This window comes from Triticum aestivum, chromosome 3A (assembly GCF_018294505.1).
Source record: "Triticum aestivum cultivar Chinese Spring chromosome 3A, IWGSC CS RefSeq v2.1, whole genome shotgun sequence".
In the NCBI taxonomy this organism is placed as follows: domain Eukaryota; kingdom Viridiplantae; phylum Streptophyta; class Magnoliopsida; order Poales; family Poaceae; genus Triticum; species Triticum aestivum.
Window position 1 is genome coordinate 8,032,589 of NC_057800.1, and position 21,713 is coordinate 8,054,301.

Here is a 21,713-nt window from a genome sequence, read left to right on the forward strand (position 1 = left end):
TTCAGTTCGGGGTTCACCGTAAAAACCTGTGAAGCGCCAAGGTTCAGTCTGATCATATCCCTTGACCAACACATCTATGTGAGCCTTACTGTAATTTTTGAGTTCAACATGCACACTATCATTCCAGTACAGCCCAATGCCTCCACTTAGACCATTGCTATCCACAGCAAAACAACCAGAAAAACCAAGTAAGTTCTTAAGACTATCAACCCGCTTCCCTTGAATATTTGTTTCCATTACGAACAGAAGGGAGGGACCTTCCTGCTTCACCACTTTGCGAAGCTCCCGAACTGTCTCCGGGTTCCCAAGCCCGCGACAGTTCCAACTCAAACAATTCATTGGGACGGGCAGGGCTTCATTGCAGCCTCTGCCGAATTCTCTGGCGTTGGTTTTTTCTTCTTCGGTATCCGATCAAATTCCTCCTCAGTCCCATCCTCTTCCCCACCCCTCTGTTCCTCATGGCGCCCCGGCTCCGGGTTCTGTAACCCCTCACCCGAGGCAGTCAACAGAAGTGGAGGTGTGCTGTCGACACGGCGATAAACCTGTTTTGGTGCCTCCTCTCTCTTGTTCAGATTGGCGTTCTTTTTCCTAGGAGAGTTCACCTCCTTACCACTTGCCGGAACGTTGTTGGAGTTCTTTGACTCCCTATGACTGCCCGACTCAGCATGATATTCCTTTCCGGCCGAGTCACCAGATGCAGTCTTCGTTCGCTCCTCAGCCCTCAAACTCGGACCAAATGGGAGCTCGCCATTGGCATCCCGTTGACCAGGAGTAGGACAGAACGGGTCAGCATGACCCAATCGGCCGCAAGAGAAGCAAAAGTGAGGAACATTCTCATACTGGATATCATATGCATCTTGCTGCTTCCTTTTCGCCGAATCAATCACAATCCACCTTCTAAGAGGCTTGTTTACATCAATGGGAACCCTAGCGCGCAGAAAACCACCCATGTGATCGAACTGCGCCGAGGACGCCTGTGGATCAATCTGTTTAGCTATCATCCTTCCCCATGAGTCATCCCGGAGGTTGTAGGGCAAGTTCAAAACCCTTGCCCATAGATGGAGCCTGTCAAAACGAAACTCGTCCGGCCTCATACAATCCTTAAACTCGGACAAAATCACTGCATTCTTACTGATATGCCATGGGGATCCTGCCCACACACGATCACGATCTCTCTGGGATTCAAAATCAGCCACAAACATGTTCTCCCCCATAGATCTGAACTGAAGCCCCCGGGGATTCCCCCACGCCGGACGGAGCGCATTAGCAATGGTGTTGATATGCAGCAGATTTCGGTGAAGAACCTTCCCCGCTAATAGCCACTTCTCTGGCGCATCCTCCTCGCGATCATCGATGACCAACGGAGTAGCTTCTTCCTCGGTAGTACCCAACTTTCCTAGGGCCTCTTCCAGCTGAGCCCTAGCCGTGCGCGGCGATTCTGATCCGCCCGCACCCTTGCCCCGATCAGATGAGGCCATCTTCCAGGGGTCCCGATCAGACGTCAACGAGCGCCTCTTGTTTCCCCCGAACCCTAGTCGCCGCCGCCAGGGAAGTTTTTTAGGGTTTCGTGGAAAAAAGGTTTATTTCTAATGACCGAGCCACCTGTGAACTGTTTGGCACGATTTTTGTATTCTGAATGTATTATCTGGAACTAGTGTTTTGTTCTCTTGTTTTAGGTAGCAGTTTGGGGGTGTTATTATACATACTACTGATGCATTAACTAATCGTTAAAAATCTAACAAGTAGACTCTCAAGTCTTAACCCAGCAAGTACTATATAGTTCACAAAAGCTTCTGGTAATCTGATGACCTATGCTATCAATTAAACTCCGAATGATACATCATGTAAAGTGCCAATAACATACAGTTTAGTTTAATGATATGGAACAAGTTTTTGGAAATAACAATAACAATAACACTCTCAGTTTAATATGATGGCCTTTTGCGTGTCTAGATGGTTATTGAGGGAGATAACAATAACACCCTCTGGGTTATTTTTGCCGGATTAGAACTGTCCAGAAATAGTGGATTCTTGAAGCTTTCCCTGCTGCTCTTTCGAATTGTTGGATGGCTTAAAAAAGGAAGAACCTTTGCTTTCATACTTCAGAAGTAATCAGGAATGCTTTCAGACGTTCAAAAAGGCAAGATGTGCTCTGAATTTAATTATAAGACCAAGTTCAAGCTTTGATCATAAATTTCTTCAATGTTTCTTGAATAGTTAGTGTTAAACGTAGCATTGTAGAGATAGACTAGGGATAGATGTTTAAATGGTTTCGGTGGATATAACCAAATCCTTCCTCTCTCTTATCCCTTCTTCTCCAAGCAATGTAATCTTAACAAACTCTTGTATGCGCTGTTATTCAGGGAGGTGCGCCCCTGCCATATAAACATGCAACGCGTCCCTCCAACGAGGCAAGACGCTTTCCGCCTATCGCACATGGTAATCAGAGCATCCCTCTTCCAATACATCTAGCTTTCCAATCTCCATTAGTGCCTAGCATGTCTTCCTCCGGCTCCTCCCAGATCGGCCTCAACAACCAGGTCACGGAGAAGCTCACCCGTATGAACTACGTACTGTGGCGTGTCCAGATCACGGCGCAACTAAGGGGAGCTGGCGTCTTCGGCTATGCCAACGGCAACACGCCGGAGCCAGCCCGCTTCCTTCCTGGCAAGGACAAGGACGGCAAGGACTCCACCGAGCCCAACCCTCTCCACCCAATTTGGGTCCGGGAGGATCAACAAGTGCTCGGGTACCTTCTCAACAATCTCTCCAAAGAGGTGTTAGTGCAGGTGACCGCGATCACCACGACGCACGCGCTCTGGACAACCCTGGCAGCCATGTTCTCCTCGGAGTCGCTTAGCCGCATCAACAACATCCGCACGGCTCTGCTTCATGCCCAGAAGGGAACCCAGCCGGTCGCCACCTTCTTCGCCCACATGCGCGGCCTCGCCGATGAGCTCGCCGCGGCCAGCAAACCGCTCCAAGATGACGAGATCGTCTCCTACATCATCCACGCGCTGGACATGGAGTACCAGCCTCTGGTGTCGGCCCTCGACGCTCGCACCTCCCCCGTCACCCTGGATGAGTTGTTCACCATGCTCAGCAACTTCGATCAGCGCATGGCACTCTACCAGGGGTCGGGCGGTTTCAAGTCCTCCGCGAACGCCGCCTCTCGTGGCCGCGGCAGCCGCCGTGGTGGCCCTCCTCGTGGCAACGCCCGATCTGGTGGCAAAAGAAGTATTTCTTGATGAAGTCTAGCGCCGGCATTAGGATGAAGATCAGCAAAAGGAAACTTGGTTTCATCGAAGATCACATCGCGAGAAATATAGACACGACCAGTGGAGATGTCAAGGCACTTTACACCTTTATGAAGCGGGCTATAGCCAAGAAAAGCACATTGCTTTGAGTGGAACATGAGCTTGCGATTATTGTAGGGACGAAGATTGGGCCAACACACACAACCAAACACACGAAGTGACTTGTAGTCAGGTTTAACGTGAAGGAGCCTCTCTACTGGAGTTTCATTGTTGATAACACGGCTAGGAAGCATGTTTATGATGTGGACAGCGGTGAGGAAAGCCTCATCCCAAAACTTGAGGGGCATGGAGGCACCATCTAAGAGAGCTAGTCCTACCTCAACGATGTGTCTATGTTTGCGTTCGGCAGACCCGTTTGGTTGGTGAGCGTGAGGACATGACACATGGTGAGAAATACCAAGATTTTGGAAGAAAGAGTTCAACTTTTCGTACTTCCCCCCCAGTCTGATTGGACATCAATAATCTTGCTGTCAAACTTGCGCTCAACAAGAGCTTGAAAGTTTTGAAAAACTTGAAAGACATCTGATCTTTTCTTAAGAAGATAGATCAGGAGTACTTGCTGTAGTCGTCAATAAAACTCACGTAATAAGTGTGTCTACCAACGGAGTTAGGGGCATGACCCCAAACATCAGAAAAAATTAATTGCAATGGTTTTGTAGACACACTAGTTGATATAGGATAGGGTAATTGATGACTCTTAGCACGTTGACATGAATCACAAACTGTTTCAATATTGCGTCACCAACAAACGGGAGCTTATTTTTCCTAAGCAATATTTCAACTAAAGAAAAAAAACATGGCCTAATCAATCGTGCCACTGGGTTGACGAAATCTTGGCAACACCATAGGCTTGTTTATTGAATCTTCGACACTCCGGAATCAATGGGTAGAGCTCTCGAACGCATCTACCTCGATAGAGTACTTTCTTCATTGCCTGATCCTTGATCAAAAAGAAAAAAGGATGAAACTCTAGAAAGACATGATTATCAATGGCAATTCTATGAACGGAGAGAAGATTCATACTAGCACTAGGGACATGCAAAAAATTTCTAAGATGAAGTTTGCGATGGGGAGTTTTAATAACTGTATGACCAACGTGACGAATCCTCATACCTGCTCCACTGGCAGTGTGGATTTGGTCCTTGCCGCGGTACTTCTCCCGCGTGGTCACCTTCTCGAGCTCGTTGGTGATGTGTTCGGTCACCCCGCTGTCGACATACCAATTGGTATCGATGCCATATGAGCCATCAGCAGCGGCAACCACTTTGTCCTCGTCCTGGTCGGAGTCCTCATCGTCGTTGTAGCGGTACCGGCAGTCCCGAGCACTGTGCCCGAGCTTGCCGCAGATCTGGTAGCGCGGTGCATCTGGGCGCGCTCTGTTGGAGCCATGGCCGCCACCACCGCCGCGTCCCTTGGAGTTGGTGGAGAGGGAACGGCCGGCGCGCTCATCTATCCGGCCTTGCTCACGGGGGAGAAAATAATTGTGATGATTCAATGATGACTAACCCTCTTAACCATGCGCATGAGCTTTGTGATGTTGCAGGAGAAAACGGAAGTGAAAACAGAGAAGAAAATGATGCACAAATTACTCCCCAAGTGCCATATTTCATGTGTCACGATGGGGGGAGCAAATCTGCCTCGGAGTGCGCTGGATCCGCCTCGGGATCGTCACAGGAGCAGCAGCACAGGCAATCTTTGCCGGGATCCGCGCGCACTGACGCGCCAGAACCGACAGCGGGTCCGCCCGCCTATGGGACCGGCAGCGACTCCGCGTGTGCCACGCGCCCGTCCGCAGCTGGAGCTGACCCTACGCCCGCCCCGCACCACTCAGCACCCGACAACTGGCAGCATCCGGGTGGTCGAAGCGGCGCGCGTTTTCTGGACGAATCGCGCTGCTACAAGCGGCGCGTTGAGGCGCGGCTGACGGGCACTGAATCTGGTGCAGATTCGCGCGGGCCCGCGCAATCGCGTGCGCCTGACGAGCCAGTCGGGAGGCCGGGATCTTCTGCGGCGCATACAACACCTGGTTCACGGGCCGAAGCCACAGAAGATCCGGGGCGAGCACGAGGCGAATCTGCCTCGGAGTCTGCAGCGCCTAGATCTCCTGCAGTGTCCGGAACTCCTGTTCCTGGTTTGGGATTTTTTGTGGCTGCCGATTCTGCTGCACCGTCACAACGACAAACACGACTACGAGAAGGTGTGATCAAACCTGTTGATTATAAGCATATAACAAAATATGGCCTAGTTTGTTCTACAGGTGAACCAGGTGAGCCAACTACACTTGAGCAAGCACTTGATGATGAAAAGTGTAAAAAGGCAATGAAGGAAGAATATTTGGCACTTGAGAAAAATAACACGTGGCATCTAGTCCCTCCATAGCAAGGTAAAAACCTTATTGATTGTAAATGGGTCTTCAGAATAAAAAGGAAATATGATGGAACCATTGACCGGTACAAGGCAAGACTTGTTGCCAAAGGTTTTAAACAACAGTATGGAATAGACTATGAGGACACCTTTAGTCCTGTTGTTAAAGCTGCAACCATACGCCTTGTTTTGTCCATTGCTGTTTCTAAGGGCTAGAGTCTCAGGCAGCTAGACGTTCAGAATGCGTTTCTGCATGGCGTTCTGGAAGAGGAGGTCTATATGAAACAACCTCCTGGGTTTGAAGATGAAAAAGCACCCTCATTTGTATGCAAACTTGACAAAGCACTTTATGGGTTAAAGCAAGCACCAAGGGCATGGTACTCACGCCTCTGTCATAAGATGCAGACACTTGGCTTTGTTCCTTCCAAGTCTGACACTTCACTATTCATTTACAATAAACTGAACACGTCCATATTTGTTCTCATTTATGTTGATGACATTATTGTTACAAGTTCATCTGATGAAGCAATAACTGCATTGTTGAAGGATTTGAGTACATATTTTGCTCTTAAGGATATTGGAGATCTTCATTATTTCCTAGGGATTGAAGTGAAGAAACATGATGATGGACTTCACCTCTCTCAGGAAAAATATGCCACTGATTTGGTAAAAAAGGCTGGCTTGCAAGGTTGTAAACCCTCACCCACTCCTTTGTCAAGTTCTGAAAAACTGTCTCTTACAGAAGGTACACCTCTCAGCAAAGAGGACAACACTAAATACAGGAGCTTAGTTGGTGCATTACAGTACTTAACTTTGACACGACCTGATATCTCTTTTGCTGTCAACAAAGTATGCCAGTTTCTTCATGCACCCACCACTGTTCACTGGACTGCTGCTAAGTGTATAGTTCGATATGTCAAAAATACTTTGAGCATTGGTCTTAATTTCAGCAAGTCACCATCTACCTTGGTTAGTGCCTTCTCTGATTCTGACTGGGCAGGCAGCCTGGATGATAGGCGTTCCACTGGTGGATTTGCAGTGTTTTTTGGTCCCAACTTGATCTCATGGACTGCAAGGAAACAGACAACTGTGTCTAGATCTAGTACAGAGGCAAAATATAAAGCATTGGCAAATGCAACAGCATAAATTATATGGGTTCAATCTATTCTTAAGGAACTTGGTGTGAAAAATACCAAAGCTCCATGTTTGTGGTGTGATAACCTTGGTGCTACCTATCTGTCTGCCAATCCTGTGTTTCATGCCAGAACAAAATATATAGAGATAGATTTCCATTTTGTCAGAGAAAGGGTTGCTAACAAGCAACTTGACATTCGGTTTGTTCACTCTAGAGATCAAGTTGTCGATGGATTCACCAAGGCTTTGCCCACACGGAGTTTTGAAGATTTCAAGCATAATCTCAACTTGATGAAGTTGTGATTACGGGAGGGTGTTAAACGTAGCATTGTAGAGATAGACTAGGGATAGATGTTTAAATGGTTTCGGTGGATATAATCGAATCCTTCCTCTCTCTTATCCCTTCTTCTCCAAGCAATGTAATCTTAACAAACTCTTGTATGCGCTGTTATCCTAGGAGGTGCGCCCCTGCCATATAAACATGCAACGCGTCCCTCCAACGAGGCAAGACGCTTTCCGCCTATCGCACAGTTAGAACATCGAAATCTGAATGATTTTTTCAATAATAATATAATGTTGTTAGATTGATTGTTCAAAGATTGAACCGGGGCAGGTAAAATATGTATTGAATATTTTAGACTGAGGGAGTTCGGCCAAACTTTTAGGTGACAGAGACCTTGCTGAACAAAAGTTATCTCTAGCAGCACAAAACGCCATGGAAATCTGTAGTGTTTGCAGGAAATAATCCTCTTTAGGAAAAGCAAAAAATGAAACCTGTAAGAGCAGCTGCATCTCAGTCATTTTTGGAAAAGAAAAAGAAAAGGCAAAAACAAAGCAGCAGCATACATACGTTGCTTTATGCTTTGGCAAAGAGGAAAGGGGGGAAGCCAGAAACAAAGCAGCAGCTGCATCAATATGGAGGAGGTATCAAGCAAGGAATCATGCACTCTTTATTCGCAAGCAGAGAGGAGGAGCCAATTTCATTGCTCTGCAGCTTCTGAGGGCAAAGCTTCGCACTCATGCATTAGCTGTTTAACAATTCAGGAAGCAGATAGGAGTAGCTCAAAATTTTCAATCCAAGTTTTTGCTATCTCAGGCTTCTCATCTGCTGTCTGCTGTTGAGGTATGCATGTACTGGCTAGCCACTAACAAACATTTGCATTTGCTGCCCTGCTTTCTTCATGCCCTCTAAACTAATTATTCAACCAAAAGAAAGATTGCGTATATATATGTAGTTGAGTACTGGACTACTGGTACTGGTTAACAGTGTGAAGCCCAAACATAACATGTGGTGCTTGTTAATTGTTGTGCTTGTGTTTGCAGGTGGTGCCAAGATCTATGAACCGATGGGTTAGATTGATCGGATTTGCAGCTGTTCTTGGACAGAGGAATTCATCTTGAGAGGTTCTCGTCATTTGAAGATTTATTAAGTTCCGCTGCAGCTTTTCTCTCTTGGTCTTGGGCGGAGGAATTCATCATGAGTACTACTCATCAGTTGATGATTGGTTAAGTTCGCTGCTACTTTTCTTTCTTGGTCGTTCACAGATCATGAGTTCTATTCGATCCACGGTATGACGGTAAACACCCTTGTGCATTTTACGTTCAAAAAGTATTGCATTCACGTGTGGTTTTAGTTTAGCTGGGAGCTAGTAATTCTCTTGAACATTTCATCATGGTTGTGTCTACCATTAATTGTTCTTTCATCGAACCCAAAAAATGCATGCATAATGTATCTGCTAGCTAGCAAGAGCGCTATGTATACAGGGTATGTTTCCTCACAGATCATTGGACGGCAAGGTAGGGAGGGTAATTTTTCAACCATGCACGGATATAGTACTCCCTCCGTTTATTTTTAGTCTGTGTATAAGATTTGATTAAAGTCAAACCATGTTAACTTTGACTAAGTTTATAGAAAAATATATCAAAATTCACAATATGAAATCAATATTGTTAGATGCATCATGAAATTAATTTTCATAACATACAAATTTAGTGTTTTAGATGTTGATATTTTTTTCTACAAAGTTGGTCAAACTTTACAAAGTTTGACTTTGACCAAATCTTATCTACAGACTAAAAAGAAATGGAGGGAGTACTATGCACGCATCCAACGTCTGTCATTGCTTTCAGATTCGTGCGATGACTTTTAGTTATAGGCAAAATTTGCCTTTTTTGCAAGCCTACGAATTTAGGCCCCTGAACTAATTTTAAAAGTAATTACACTGGCAGTCACACAAATTGGCACGACACTTCTTCTTCGGTACAACCCCCCAGAAACACATTAACGGACGAGATCTGTCCACATCCCTTCATAATAAAGGGTAAGATGGTCTTTCTAGAAAATACGTCGGAGATCTGGTCTGTTCTGAGTCCGCCTTGGGCCGGCCCATTAGTGATTGTGTATTGTCGCACGCATGGATCGAAAATCCAAAAAAACAGTGCTATTATTTAGGTATAGAACACAAGACCTCCAGGGTCGTGAAATTTCTACTAGCCACCAGAACCATCACGAGTTGGTGATAATTGTGTGGCGCAGTAATTTATCACCTAGAATTGACGTACTGTAGGTGTTTTTTATGAGGAATACTGTAGAAGATCAAAACTGGTATACAACCGGACCGGACATTCTAGCTAAAGCGTCTTTTATAGCTAAAATAACTAATGTGTTTTTTCAACTTTTGGATTTTTAAAAAAATATGAAATTCTTTTGGAAACGTGATTTTTTTCAAATTTCTGAACCTTTTTTTGAAAAATACTTTGATATTGTGAATATTTTCCAAATCTTGAGAACAGTTTTTCAGAATTGTAAAAAAAATCTGAAACTGTAGACATTTTTTAAAAAGACGAATAATTTATCAAATTTGTAAACATTTTCTTGAAAACATGACAAATTTTCAATTTTCGAACATTAAAAAAATGCAAACACTTTTTCAAATTGGCAAGCATTATTGGAAAACAAACCACAAACATTTTTTTCAAATTGGAAAAAAAGTGTTCAAGTTAGTACAATTTTCATACACACTTTGAAATTCCAAAACTGTTGACAAATTTCTGGAAATTGTTAGGAAAAAATAAAAAAGTTTATGTTGAGTGATAATGACGGGAATTACAAATACACTCATCTAACTGGTATATTTTAGGCTATGGATAAATGATCCCAGCGTCTTGTAAGAGCCTGGCATGGACATATGAGGCATCCATGTCAGGTTTGAACGACTTCCAATATCATTTACATGTTGCGACACGTCTGACCATTTTTCACCCTATTTTCACGGAGAAAACTCTAGAAAATGCAAAACTTCTCAAAGATCTAAACAACTTGGCATTGTGTCTTGATTGGTCATAAAAGTTGGTGGGAAATATTGGAGGTTATTTGACGGATGTCGAAAAGCAACAAGCTTTCAAACGGACCCTTCTAGCCTATCCGAACACCTTCCATTGAACATAGTCTATTTTTGGACATCCTTAAAACGAATACCACTTTTGAAAGAAGGTAGGCATGCCTGGTTTGGATGATTTTCGACACCATATGCTAGTAGTGACACATCCGGTCATTTATCGGCCTTCTTAACCAAGAAAACTTCAAAAAAAATGCAAAATTAGGCGAAACCCCAAATAATTTGGCATGGTGCCTTGAATTGGTCATACAAGGCCATGAAAAATGGGGCAATTTAAGGGCAAGTCGGCATGTCCATTTTAGGCATCCATGCCTGGTTTGAACGACTTCCGACACTGTATGCACATTTTGACACGTTTTGCCATTAATAGGACTTTTTCACTGAGAAACTCCAAAAAAGACAAAACTTGGCAAAAACCCATACCATTTGGCATGGTGCCTTGAATACAAGGCCATGAAAAAATGGGTTCATTTACGGGATCTCGAGAAATGAGTTGCTCCCAAACAGATCCTTCTGGCCTATTCGAACACTCTTCATTGAACATGATATTTCTTTGGAAATATCAAGACTGCCCCAACTTTTGCAAGCAAGTGGGCATGCCCATGTAAGGCATCCATACCTGGTTTGAATTATTTCCGACACTGTATGCACGTTGCGACATGTTCTGTCATTAATTGCCATTTTTTCACCGAGAAAACTCCAGTAAATGCACAACTTGTCGAAAACCCAAAAACTTTTTATGATGCCTTGAATTGTTCATACGAGGCCCTTAAAATTTCAAGGATGTCGAAAAATAACATGCTCTTAGATGGAGCCTTCTGGCCCCAGAACATACTTTGTCCAACGTAGTCTATTTTTGTTCATCCTTGAAATGATCCCAACTATTGCCACCAGGTGTGCATGCCCCTCATAGGCATCCATGCCATGTTTGAACAATTTCTGACACCGTATGCAAGTTGCGACACGTCCAACCTTTTTTTGCATTTTCTTACTGAGAAAACTCTAGAAAAATGCAAAACTTGTCGAACACCATGGAAGATTTGAACTACTTCCGACACCATATGCAAGTTGCGACACGTCTAGCCATTTATCGATATTTTTTGACCGAGAAAACTTTAAAAAATGCAAAACTTGTCGAAAACCCATGCAACTTGGATTGGTGCCTTTAATTTGTCATACAAGGCCATGGAAAAAATATTAGAGGCATGGATGCCTACCATGGGCATACCACCTACTTGCAAATGTTTAGGTCATTTCAAGAATGTCCAAAAAATACATCATGTTCAACATAGCATGCCCAAGTAGTCATCCATGCCAGGTTTGAAGGAAAAATGTATTTAAAATCATAATTTATATAGATACTTAAAACTGTCATTTTAAGTTTCTAACATAACTAGTAAATACAAAATGATAGAATTCAAAACAACAAATGTTTTTTAAAAACATTTAATAAATATATAAACAAAAAAGAATTAAAATCATGATTTGAATTAGTTACTTTAAACTGTAACTTTGGTATTTCAAGTTTTGTACAGGTTTAAAAAAAGTTTAAAAAGGAAAAAAAGATAAATTAACAAAAAATGAGAAAAAAATAGAATAGAAAAATAAAATCTTAGGCCTTGCCCAACTAAGTGACGACATCGCTCCTGTTAAGTGACTATTGAAATTTGTTCGGAAATAAAAAAATTCTCATTTTTAAAAAAATTCACAAATCCAAAAAATGTTCAGGCAAATTTAGAACACTTTTTTGATATCATATATTTAGTCTCATTTCTGAAAAATGTTTTGAAATTTATTTTTTGTCCGTGCTCTGAGAAAATGTTTGTTTTCACAAATTTGTTTGTGCTTTTAAAAAAATATTTGAATTTTGACATTTTGAAAAAAAGTTAAAGACACAAACATTTTATGAAATTACCTTACAATTTTCAAAAATGCAAATAATTTTTAATTTATGAATAAAATATGGACGTAACGAACCTTTTGAAATTTTAGGCAACATTTTGAAAGCATGACCATTTTTTGAACAAGAAAGAAGAAATGTAACAGGAAAAGGAAATTAAATAAATAAAAAGAAATTATGGAAAAATGACCAGTTCACAAAGTGTTCGTAAAATCTTTTTAAAATTCCCAGTCGGTCACTTACTTAATGAGCCTAGCTTTACGTTATCAACCAAAGGCATGCTGTCGCAGTGGTTGTGGATTCGATTCCCAGCTTGTGCGATCGTTTTTAGCCATTTTTCATCCGCATGGCACCGCAAGTGGGCCGGCCCAATTAAGCTCCCCGGTGTATAAGTTACTACAAAGATAGATACAAATTGCGAAATGCCTATAATACCCTTTATACGGATTGCGAGGGGGGTTGTACCGAAGCGGGACTCTTGGCACGAATGTGCACGTTGGTCACGACTGTTAAAAAGTGCTTGCTGACTTAGAACTTGGTGAAATGATCACCCGAGCTCACAAGCAACCCTTTATACGTATTGCGAGGGGGGTTGTACCGAAGCGGGACTCTTGGCACGAATGTGCACGTTGGTCACGACTGTTAAAAAGTGCTTGCTGACTTAGAACTTGGTGAAATGATCACCCGAGCTCACAAGCAACCCTTTATACGTATTGCGAGGGGGGTTGTACCGAAGCAGGACTCTTGGCACGAATGTGCACGTTGGTCACGACTGTTAAAAAGTGCTTGCTGACTTAGAACTTGGTGAAATGATCACCCGAGCTCACAAGCAACCCTTTATACGTATTACCAGATGGCTGGGTGGCGTGCTCACGTGTCCCGTTCTCTTGCAAGAAAAAAAAACACCATATAGTATCCGGCACTAGGTTTCGAAATTGTGCGGCCCAGTTATTCCTCTCCCGTCCTTGTCTCAATTCGTCGTCGCCGCAGCTGCAGGTGGGACGGGATGAACTATAGCACGATGTCATGTGTCATGATGCTGGACCTGTCTTGGCACCATGGCTAGCATGCTTTCCCCAGCCTTCACCAAAGCGTGCCACCGTATCCGTGCGGGTGCTCGCCAAACTTACGCCTATATACTCCCTCCGTATGATAAGACATTTTTCCAGTTCAATTTGAACTGCAAACACGTCTTGTATTATGGTTCAGAGCTAGTAGTTGAGTACTGCCGTTCTGGTACTGGTTAACAGTGCTGATGCACAAATTTTAACATTTTTTTTAACATGTTGTGCTTGTTCTTGTCTTTGTAGGTGGTGCTGAGATCCTGAACCTATGGGTTAATTAGACTGATGGAATTTGAAGAGCAGATTTTCTCTCTTGGTCTTCCAAGGAGGAATTCATCCTGAGTAGTTCTTAAACGAGGAATTCATCATGTGTCCCAATCAGATGAAGATTGGATTGTGCGCTCTTTAGTTAGTTAGAGAAGAGGAAGAGGAGGGGTTACCTTGTTGCCGCTGTCTGAAGCTTCTCAGTTCAAAGTCTCGTACTCCTGCATTTCTGGTCCGGTTTAGGGGTGGCCTAGCTAGCAGCTAGCGGTCGTAGTTGAAGAACAAGATCAGAGTACTTCGGAATTTTCAATATACATACTTGTGTTTTGGCAAGCTGCTGTTATCTGCCGTCACGGTACGCACTTTCTAGCTAGCATCTGTTGCCTTGTTTTCTTCCGTACCCTCTAACTATATTTCTGCCAAAAATTCGCATGTAACTAAGCAGCACTGCTGGGTTAGTCAACAGCGGCGAAGCACAAATGGCTGTAATATGTTGTGATTGTTATTGTGGATGCAGGGGGGTAGGCGAGACATCTTCCGACCAATGGGTTAGACTGGTTGAATTTGATCGAGTCCTCATCGGTTGACACTGATTGATTAAATTTCTAACTGATTTTCTCCATTGGTCATCAGCAGAGGAATTCGTCATGAGTGGTCCTATTCCGTCGGTAATACTATTTGTGCATATTATGTTCACAAGTTAAACAGCTAGGAATAATTCTGTTGAGCCTGTCATGGTTGTGTATGGCATTTTTTTTACATAATCCTGAATCGTGCATGATATAGAGCTATTAGAGTGTTATATGTTGTTTTCTTCCTGATTGGAGCTACTAGAGCGTTATAACCGACCACCAAGGACCAACGTACCCCGCCAACAATTAGTGTCATAAATGGAAGCAAAGCTGACAAAAGTAAGTTCTAACTCCATGTATGCTGCTCAAGAAGATATACAACCAGAAGGTGCAAGAAATAAAGCTGACAAAATTAAGTCATAAATAGAAGCAAAGCTTCCTATTAAGCAACTCAACATAAAATGAAGGTCTGGTTAAATAGATCACAAGTTAACTGAATTCAATCATTGAACCAAAGAGAGTTAATCTCTGAGCTTGTGTTACTTAACTGCCCTACGTTGCAACTATCCTGCAACTACCAAATATTTCTGGAATGTAAAAGCACCATTTCTTGATAGTATCTTGTGTGTAGATGCACCAACCATTGCTTCTTAGTTTCTTGCGAACTGGAGTCTTCTCACTCATGGTAGAAAGTGATTCAGCTCAACTACTGGCTTAGCCACAAACAGAACACAAATGATAAATAGAAAGCTCAACGTGTACAAATGGGAGTATCTAATAGTGCACCAAAAAGCTCCGGAAGATAGCTTCATTTAATCAAGCGTATTGAATGTTGAGCTACTGCTGGTTCTTCTAAATCATGAGAAGTAGAGTATTCGTTGGGAAATTGCACGGGGTTAGGAGGTAGTCGTCCTACCTCATTAGAAGCCCCTTCTGTTCAGCATTGCCGCAGGACAGATCCACCATGCAAACCTGAAATCCGCCGTGATTCATGCATACACTATATTAAACCTTAAATAAAATAGAATTTGCAAGATAGATTATGAACTATATAAGTTAGCAAGAAACGGTCTAAGTTCACTATAAAGGATCCAAAGCACTTAATGAACAACAAGAACGTCGTGTTTAGTCCCAAACAAGTGTTGGGGAACGTTGCAGAAAACAAAAAAATTTCTACGGTTTCACCAAGATCCATCTATGAGTTCATCTCGCAACGAGTGATCGGATCGCAACGGGGATGAGGAAGTCGTACTCGACGTGATCCAAATCACCGGAGATCCTAGCGCCGAACGGACGGCACCTCCGCGTTCAACACACGTACGGTCAGCGTGACGTCTCCTCCTTCTTGATCCAGCAAGGGGGGAGGAGAGGTTGAGGAAGATGGCTCCAGCAGCAGCACGACGACGTGGTGGTGGTGGAGCAGCAGTACTCCGGCAGGGCTTCACCAAGCTCGTGACGGAGGAGGAGATGTGTTGGGGAGGGGAGGGGCTGCGCCTTGGATGTCCTTTGCAGCCCTCCCCTAACCCCTCTATTTATAGGGGAAGGGGGAAGGGGGCCGGCCCCCTCTAGATGAGATCTAGAGGGGGGGGGGGGCGGCCAAGGGGAGGGGGGCTTGCCCCCCAAGCAAGGGGGCGCCCCCCCTTAGGGTTTCCCCCAACCCTAGGCGCATGGGCCCTAGGGGGAGTGGCGCCCCAGCCCACTTTGGGCTGGATCCCTTCCTCATACAGCCCATAAGGCCCTCCGGGAGAGGTGGCCCCTCCCGGTGGACCCCCGGAACCCCTCCGGTGGCCCCGGTACAATACCGATATGCCCCCGAACCTTTCCGGTGACCGTATGACAACTTCCCATATATAATTCTTTACCTCCGGATTATTCCGGAACTCCTCGTGACGTCCAGGATCTCATCTGAGACTCCGAACAACTTTCGGATTACTGCATACTCATATCTATACAACCCTAGCGTCACTGAACCTTAAGTGTGTAGACCCTACGGGTTCGGGAGACAAGCAGACATGACCGAGACGACTCTCTGGTCAATAACCAACAGCGGGATCTAGATACCCATGTTGGCTCCCACATGCTCCTCGATGATCTCATCGGATGAACCACGATGTCGAGGACCTAATCAATCCCGTACTCAATTCCCTTTGTCAATCGGTACGTTACTTGCCCGAGACTCGATCGTCGGTATCCCAATACCTTGTTCAGTCTCGTTACCGGCAAGTCACTTTACTCGTACCGTAATGCATGATCCCGTGATCAACCACTTGATCACATTGAGCTCATTATGATGATGCATTACCGAGTGGGCCCAGAGATACCTCTTCGTCATACGGAGTGACAAATCCCAGTCTCGATTCGTGCCAACCCAACAGACACTTTCGGAGATACCTGTAATGTACCTTTATAGTCACCCAGTTACGTTGTGACGTTTGGCACACCCAAGGCACTCCTACGGTATCCGGGAGTTGCACAATCTCATGGTCTAAGGAAATGATACTTGACATCCAGAAAAACTATAGCAAACGAACTACACGATCTTTGTGCTATGCTTAGGTTTGGGTCTTGTCCATCACATCATTCTCCTAATGATGTGATCCCGTTATCAATGACATCCCCATGTCCATAGCCAGGAAACCATGACTATCTGTTGATCAACGAGCTAGTCAACTAGAGGCTCACTAGGGACACATTATGGTCTATGTATTCACACATGTATTACGATTTCTGGACAATACAATTATAACATGAATAATAGACAATTATCATGAACAAGGAAATATAATAATCATTTTATTATTGCCTCTAGGGAATATTTCCAACAACAAGTTGGGGTAGGCTAGACGTGAAACCCATAAAATCTCGCGACCAACTCATGGTTCGGGCATATGAATAACAAGCTTCCACGCATCCCTGTCCATAGCTAGTTCTTTGGTGATACTCCAATCCTTCAAACCTCTCTTTACGGACTCCTCCCATGTCAAATTCGGTATACCCCGACCTCTCTTGACATTCTCTGCACACTTTAGCCATCCGCTATGCACTGGAGCTTCTGGAGGCCTGCGCTGAATATGCCCAAACCATCTCAGACGATGTTGAACAAGCTTCTATTCAATTGGTGCTACCCCAACTCTATCTCGTATATCATCATTCCAGACTCGATCCTTCCTCATGTGGCCACACATCCATCTCAACATACGCATCTCCACCACACCTAACTGTTGAGCATGTCGCGGCCAACACTTAGCACCATATAAAATTGCGGGTCGAACCGCCATCCTGTAGAACTTGCCTTTTAGCTTTTTTGGCACTCACTTGTCACAGAGAATGCCAGAAGCTTGGCGCCACTTCATCCATCCGACTTTGATTCGATGGTTCACATTTTCATCAATACCTCCATCCTTCTGCAGTATTGACCCCAAATATCGAAAGGTCTCCTTCTGAGGCACCACATGCCCATCAAGGCTAACCTCCTCCCCTCGTGCCTAGTAGTACCGAAACCGCACATCATGTACTCGGTTTTAGTTCTACTAATTCTAAACCCTTTCGATTCCAAGGTTTTTCTTCATAACTCTAACTTCCTATTAACCCCCGTCCGACTATCGTCAACTAGCACCACATCATCGACAAAGAGCATACATCATGGGATATCTCCTTGTATATCCCTTGTGACCTCATCCATCACCAAGGAAAAAAGATAAGGGCTCAAAGCTGACCCCTGATGCAGATCTATCTTAACCGGGAAGTCATCGGTGTCGGCATCACTTATTCAAACACTTGTCACAACATTATCGGACATGTCCTTGATGAGGGTAATGTACTTTGCTGGGACTTTGTGTCTCTCCAAGGCCCACCACATGGCATTCCGCGGTATCTTATCATAGTCATTCTCCAAGTCAATGAACACCATATGCAAGTCCTTCTTTTGCTCCCTGTATCTCTCCATTAGTTGTCGTATCAAGAAAATGGCTTCCATGGTCGACCTTCCAGGCATGAAACCAAACTGATTTTTGGTCACGCTTGTAATTCTTCTTAAGAGGTACTCAATGACTCTTTCCCATAGCTTTATTGTATGGCTCATCAGCTTAATTCCACGATAATTAGGACAACTCCGAACATCGCCCATAATTCCAAAGCACTTAATGTATTTTGAAGAAATAGAATATGCAAATCTTCAGTTCCAGTCCATTGCTTTGCCTCTTCCCCGCAACAAAGGCTTTAGCAGATCCAAAGCACTGCGCCACACTCATGTGCTTGAATAACACATAGGTACACCTAATCGATTAGGACTTCCTATCACACTCGGACAAGGACACCACTGTCAAACTCCAACTCGACTAAGCATCTAACCAAAGATTATTCCAACAAATTAGCTTATTCATAGATGCGTTATTGGTATATGTTAAATTATTATTAGTGTTACAACTACCAAAGGCGTACTCACTTATTAACGTGTTTTACTTCAGCGGCTTGGTGCCAAAGATGTTAACGGCTTGGTGCCAAAGAAGGTCATATATTTTGATGGTTGGAATGGATTTGGAGCATCCGCTGTTCTTAAATCCATAGCTGCAACCTGCAATGCTTCCATCTGGGAGAACACCTCCGGAACAGGTCTTCCACACAAAAATTCTTATAGATTGCTCAAAGTGGAAAAATAGAAGAGGAGTGCAGAGGGCAATTGCAGAGGAACTGGAACTTGATCGCTCTGTAATGGGTATTCTAAATGAGCGAGATGTAGATGATGATTTTTGGGGAAATGATGAAAGCTCAAGGCTTGAGATAGATAGTGTTAGTCAAGTGATTGATAGGACCCTGAGGGATATCAAACTTATGATAATTTTTCTTAATGGGAGTGATGACGAGGTTGACGTAGGTCCAATGGGTATTCCTCTAGCAAGATACGGCAACAACAGGGTGATATGGACCTTCAGAGGAAGCTGCATGTCCATGCATCATAACCAATCCAAGGTGGCAAGCAAGCTAAGATCTACTGAGTTGTTTTGGTATTGCTCCATTGAAAATTTGACAAGCTCACAGTTTCGTGGATTGCTACATCAACAAGCTGGTAGCATAGTTGCTCGCAGCCCATGTAGGCTGGACATTGACCAAACAATTATTGCAGATTGTTGTCTCTACGAGTTATTCCTACACCATAATTTCCACACCGTCACTAAATTTGATTGGGTTTCTCATGCTTCTAACTATTGGATATGCGATGGGATCATACAATGGGAAAGAGCAAGGGATATTAGTAATGCATTGCATCTAGAGATAAATTGGAAGTGTGACGCTTCTCTGCTAAATCATGTTCTTAAAATGTTCATGGAACATTCAGAGTCTCCTTTTCTGGCAATTAAAGATGAAGATCTCTATGAAGAAGGCCCATACCGTTGGATTTCGGTCACGTCGAGAGATGCAGAAGTACATGGGATGAAAGCAATACCTGCAGAGGCGTCATCTTTCTTCTTGGCATTTGAAATATCCAATCCCCCAAGAGCTTTACCAGGTGGATTTTTTGATTATTGCAGCAAGCTTGGCGTTCTAACGCTCTATTGTTGTGCGTTCAATTTTGCTTCACCTTCTTTTCTGAAGTGTCATGGTCTAAGATTTCTTGGACTAGACCACTGTACAGATGACAAAACAGTTGAAGGAGAACATAATACAGACTGGTTATTTTTGTATAGCTTGTGGGTCCTGGATCTACGATACACAAACTGGAATGAAATCTTATCTAAAGAAAAGATGGATCTCATGACCAAAATCAGAGAGCTAATATAGAGGGAGTCATGGGCTGGCAGTGCATAGCTCACCTACAACGCCGGTTACCTAACCTCCAGAGGCTCCGGATAATCAAAACAACATGTCAATGGGAGACATCAGATGACGTCGACAACTTCTTTATAGAAAAGACAAGTATGGAAATACTGGACTTGTCTGGCAATTGTGGCATGAACATTCTACCAAGAAGTCTATCGAAGGCAAGTAGCCTCCGGTTGCTTGTAGTTGATGGTTGTGATGGACTAGAAAGCGTTGGTGGGCTTCCTCCCTCCCTCGAATCCTTTAGCTTTAATGGATATGGGCCAGCTTCTCAATGGACACAGAGTGTTGAGGTACCTCCGGAACAATTTCGTCCATCCAGCTCAAAAAAAAAGAATGATGTCATAATATCCAAGATCTCCTTAGCAGGCTGCACACAATTGGAGAATTTGTTCTTGTGTTGGCTACCCAACCTAGTGGAATTGGACCTCTCTGGAACATCAATCAAGATACTTGACTTCAAGACCATGGTTGTGCAAACCCCAAAGTTCAAGCGACTGTTTCTAATAGGATGCAAGCACCTTCGTGCAATAAAAATTCTGTACGAGAGTGTTTCTGACCTGGAGTTAATGTGCGTAGACACGCGACCTGGAGTCGTGTGTCCTCGACCATCCATCAAACCAGGTTGAAGCTGCATGCTGTTGTTGTAGATGCAAGACTTACTCACTCCTTGTGGAATCTGATCTCTAGTTATAGACAAGATGATGCTCATTTTAATATCCACGTCACCTCCTCACCTGATGGGATTATTCAATATGAAACAACCAGCAAGGATATGATTGGCACCAGTGATCAAGAGAGTCTACATCTTATTCCAACAGACCAGTATGGTGATGTCCTTGGGATGGTTGGCGCTGCCCCAATGCAAGCCTTTCCACAACCTCCGAGTACAAAGTCTGATCGACATGTAGAGATTGCTGAAGGGGGCTTCTACGTGGAGAGGGAACTTGACGGAGCACTAGGTCTAGGCCACCTAATGGAACATTATGTGGAATCCCTGCATGTGCATGATGTCTCGGTACGTACTATTGCACCACAAGGCCTTTGGTGGGGCAAGCTTAGGTGGTGTTGCGTGGAGAGGTGCCCAAAAGTGGATACCGTTTTCCCTGGGAATTCATTCACATTTACTGCATTGGAGACCTTGTGGGTGTCAGATCTCCTGATGGCCCGCTCGATTTTGAGTAAAGGTTCACGCTTTTATCCATATGGCGATACCAAATCCTTTGAAAATTTACAGCACCTTCAGCTGCGTTCATGCCCCACCCTCCAGTTTGTGATCCCTCTGTGGGTCTCCTCCTTCCCCAGCTTGGAGACCCTCCACATCATCCACTGCAGCAACCTCAGCCACATCTTCATACTGGACGAAGAATACCCTGAAGAAATAACTACCCGCGGTGTACAATTCCCAAAGCTTACCACCATCCAACTGCACGACCTCCCAAATCTGCAGCAAATATGCGAGGTCAAGATGGTTGCCCCTGCGCTCAAGAGCATCAAGATCAGGGGATGCTGGAGCCTGCGCCGGCTGCCATCCGTGGGCGCACGTGGCAATGGCAAGAAGAAGCCGGCCATTGAGATCGAGAAGGACGTGTGGGACGCCTTGGAGTGGGACGCCCGCCACCGCCCTGCCCACTTCGAGGCGCCTGTCCACTCGTGCTACTACAAGGAGAAGCTGCCCAGGGTCTCCGTCCTCAGGTACTAATTATACATGCAAATGACTTCTGAGTCCCATTTGCCACTGCTCCTGATTGCATTCAGTTACTGACCATCTTGTTTCTCTCACGTTACCTAGGTGAACTTGCACCATGGTGTTCCCTCCGTCGCTACATGAAAGTGATGGACGCTGCTGCCGCTGATGGATCATGCGTTTGGTTTGCTTTGTG

The 21,713-nt window shown here is 44.2% G+C and overlaps 1 protein-coding gene across 1 annotated transcript; it reads left to right on the forward strand.

Moving 5' to 3' along the window:
• Positions 1 to 7,713: 7,713 nt before the first annotated feature.
• LOC123057473 (uncharacterized) lies at positions 7,714 to 21,506 on the forward strand. Its single transcript, XM_044480432.1, has 5 exons — positions 7,714 to 7,938; positions 8,139 to 8,384; positions 13,424 to 13,796; positions 13,959 to 14,109; positions 18,480 to 21,506. The coding sequence occupies exon 5, from the start codon at positions 18,592 to 18,594 to the stop codon at positions 19,789 to 19,791; it is 1,200 nt and encodes a 399-aa protein (XP_044336367.1). The 5' UTR covers positions 7,714 to 7,938; positions 8,139 to 8,384; positions 13,424 to 13,796; positions 13,959 to 14,109; positions 18,480 to 18,591; the 3' UTR covers positions 19,792 to 21,506.
• The last annotated feature ends 207 nt before the right edge of the window (positions 21,507 to 21,713 follow it).

What these genes read in the sequence shown, in the direction of transcription:
- LOC123057473 (XM_044480432.1), top strand. Translation starts at nt 18,592, where the DNA reads ATGCTTCCATCTGGGAGAACACCTCCGGAACAGGTCTTCCACACAAAA.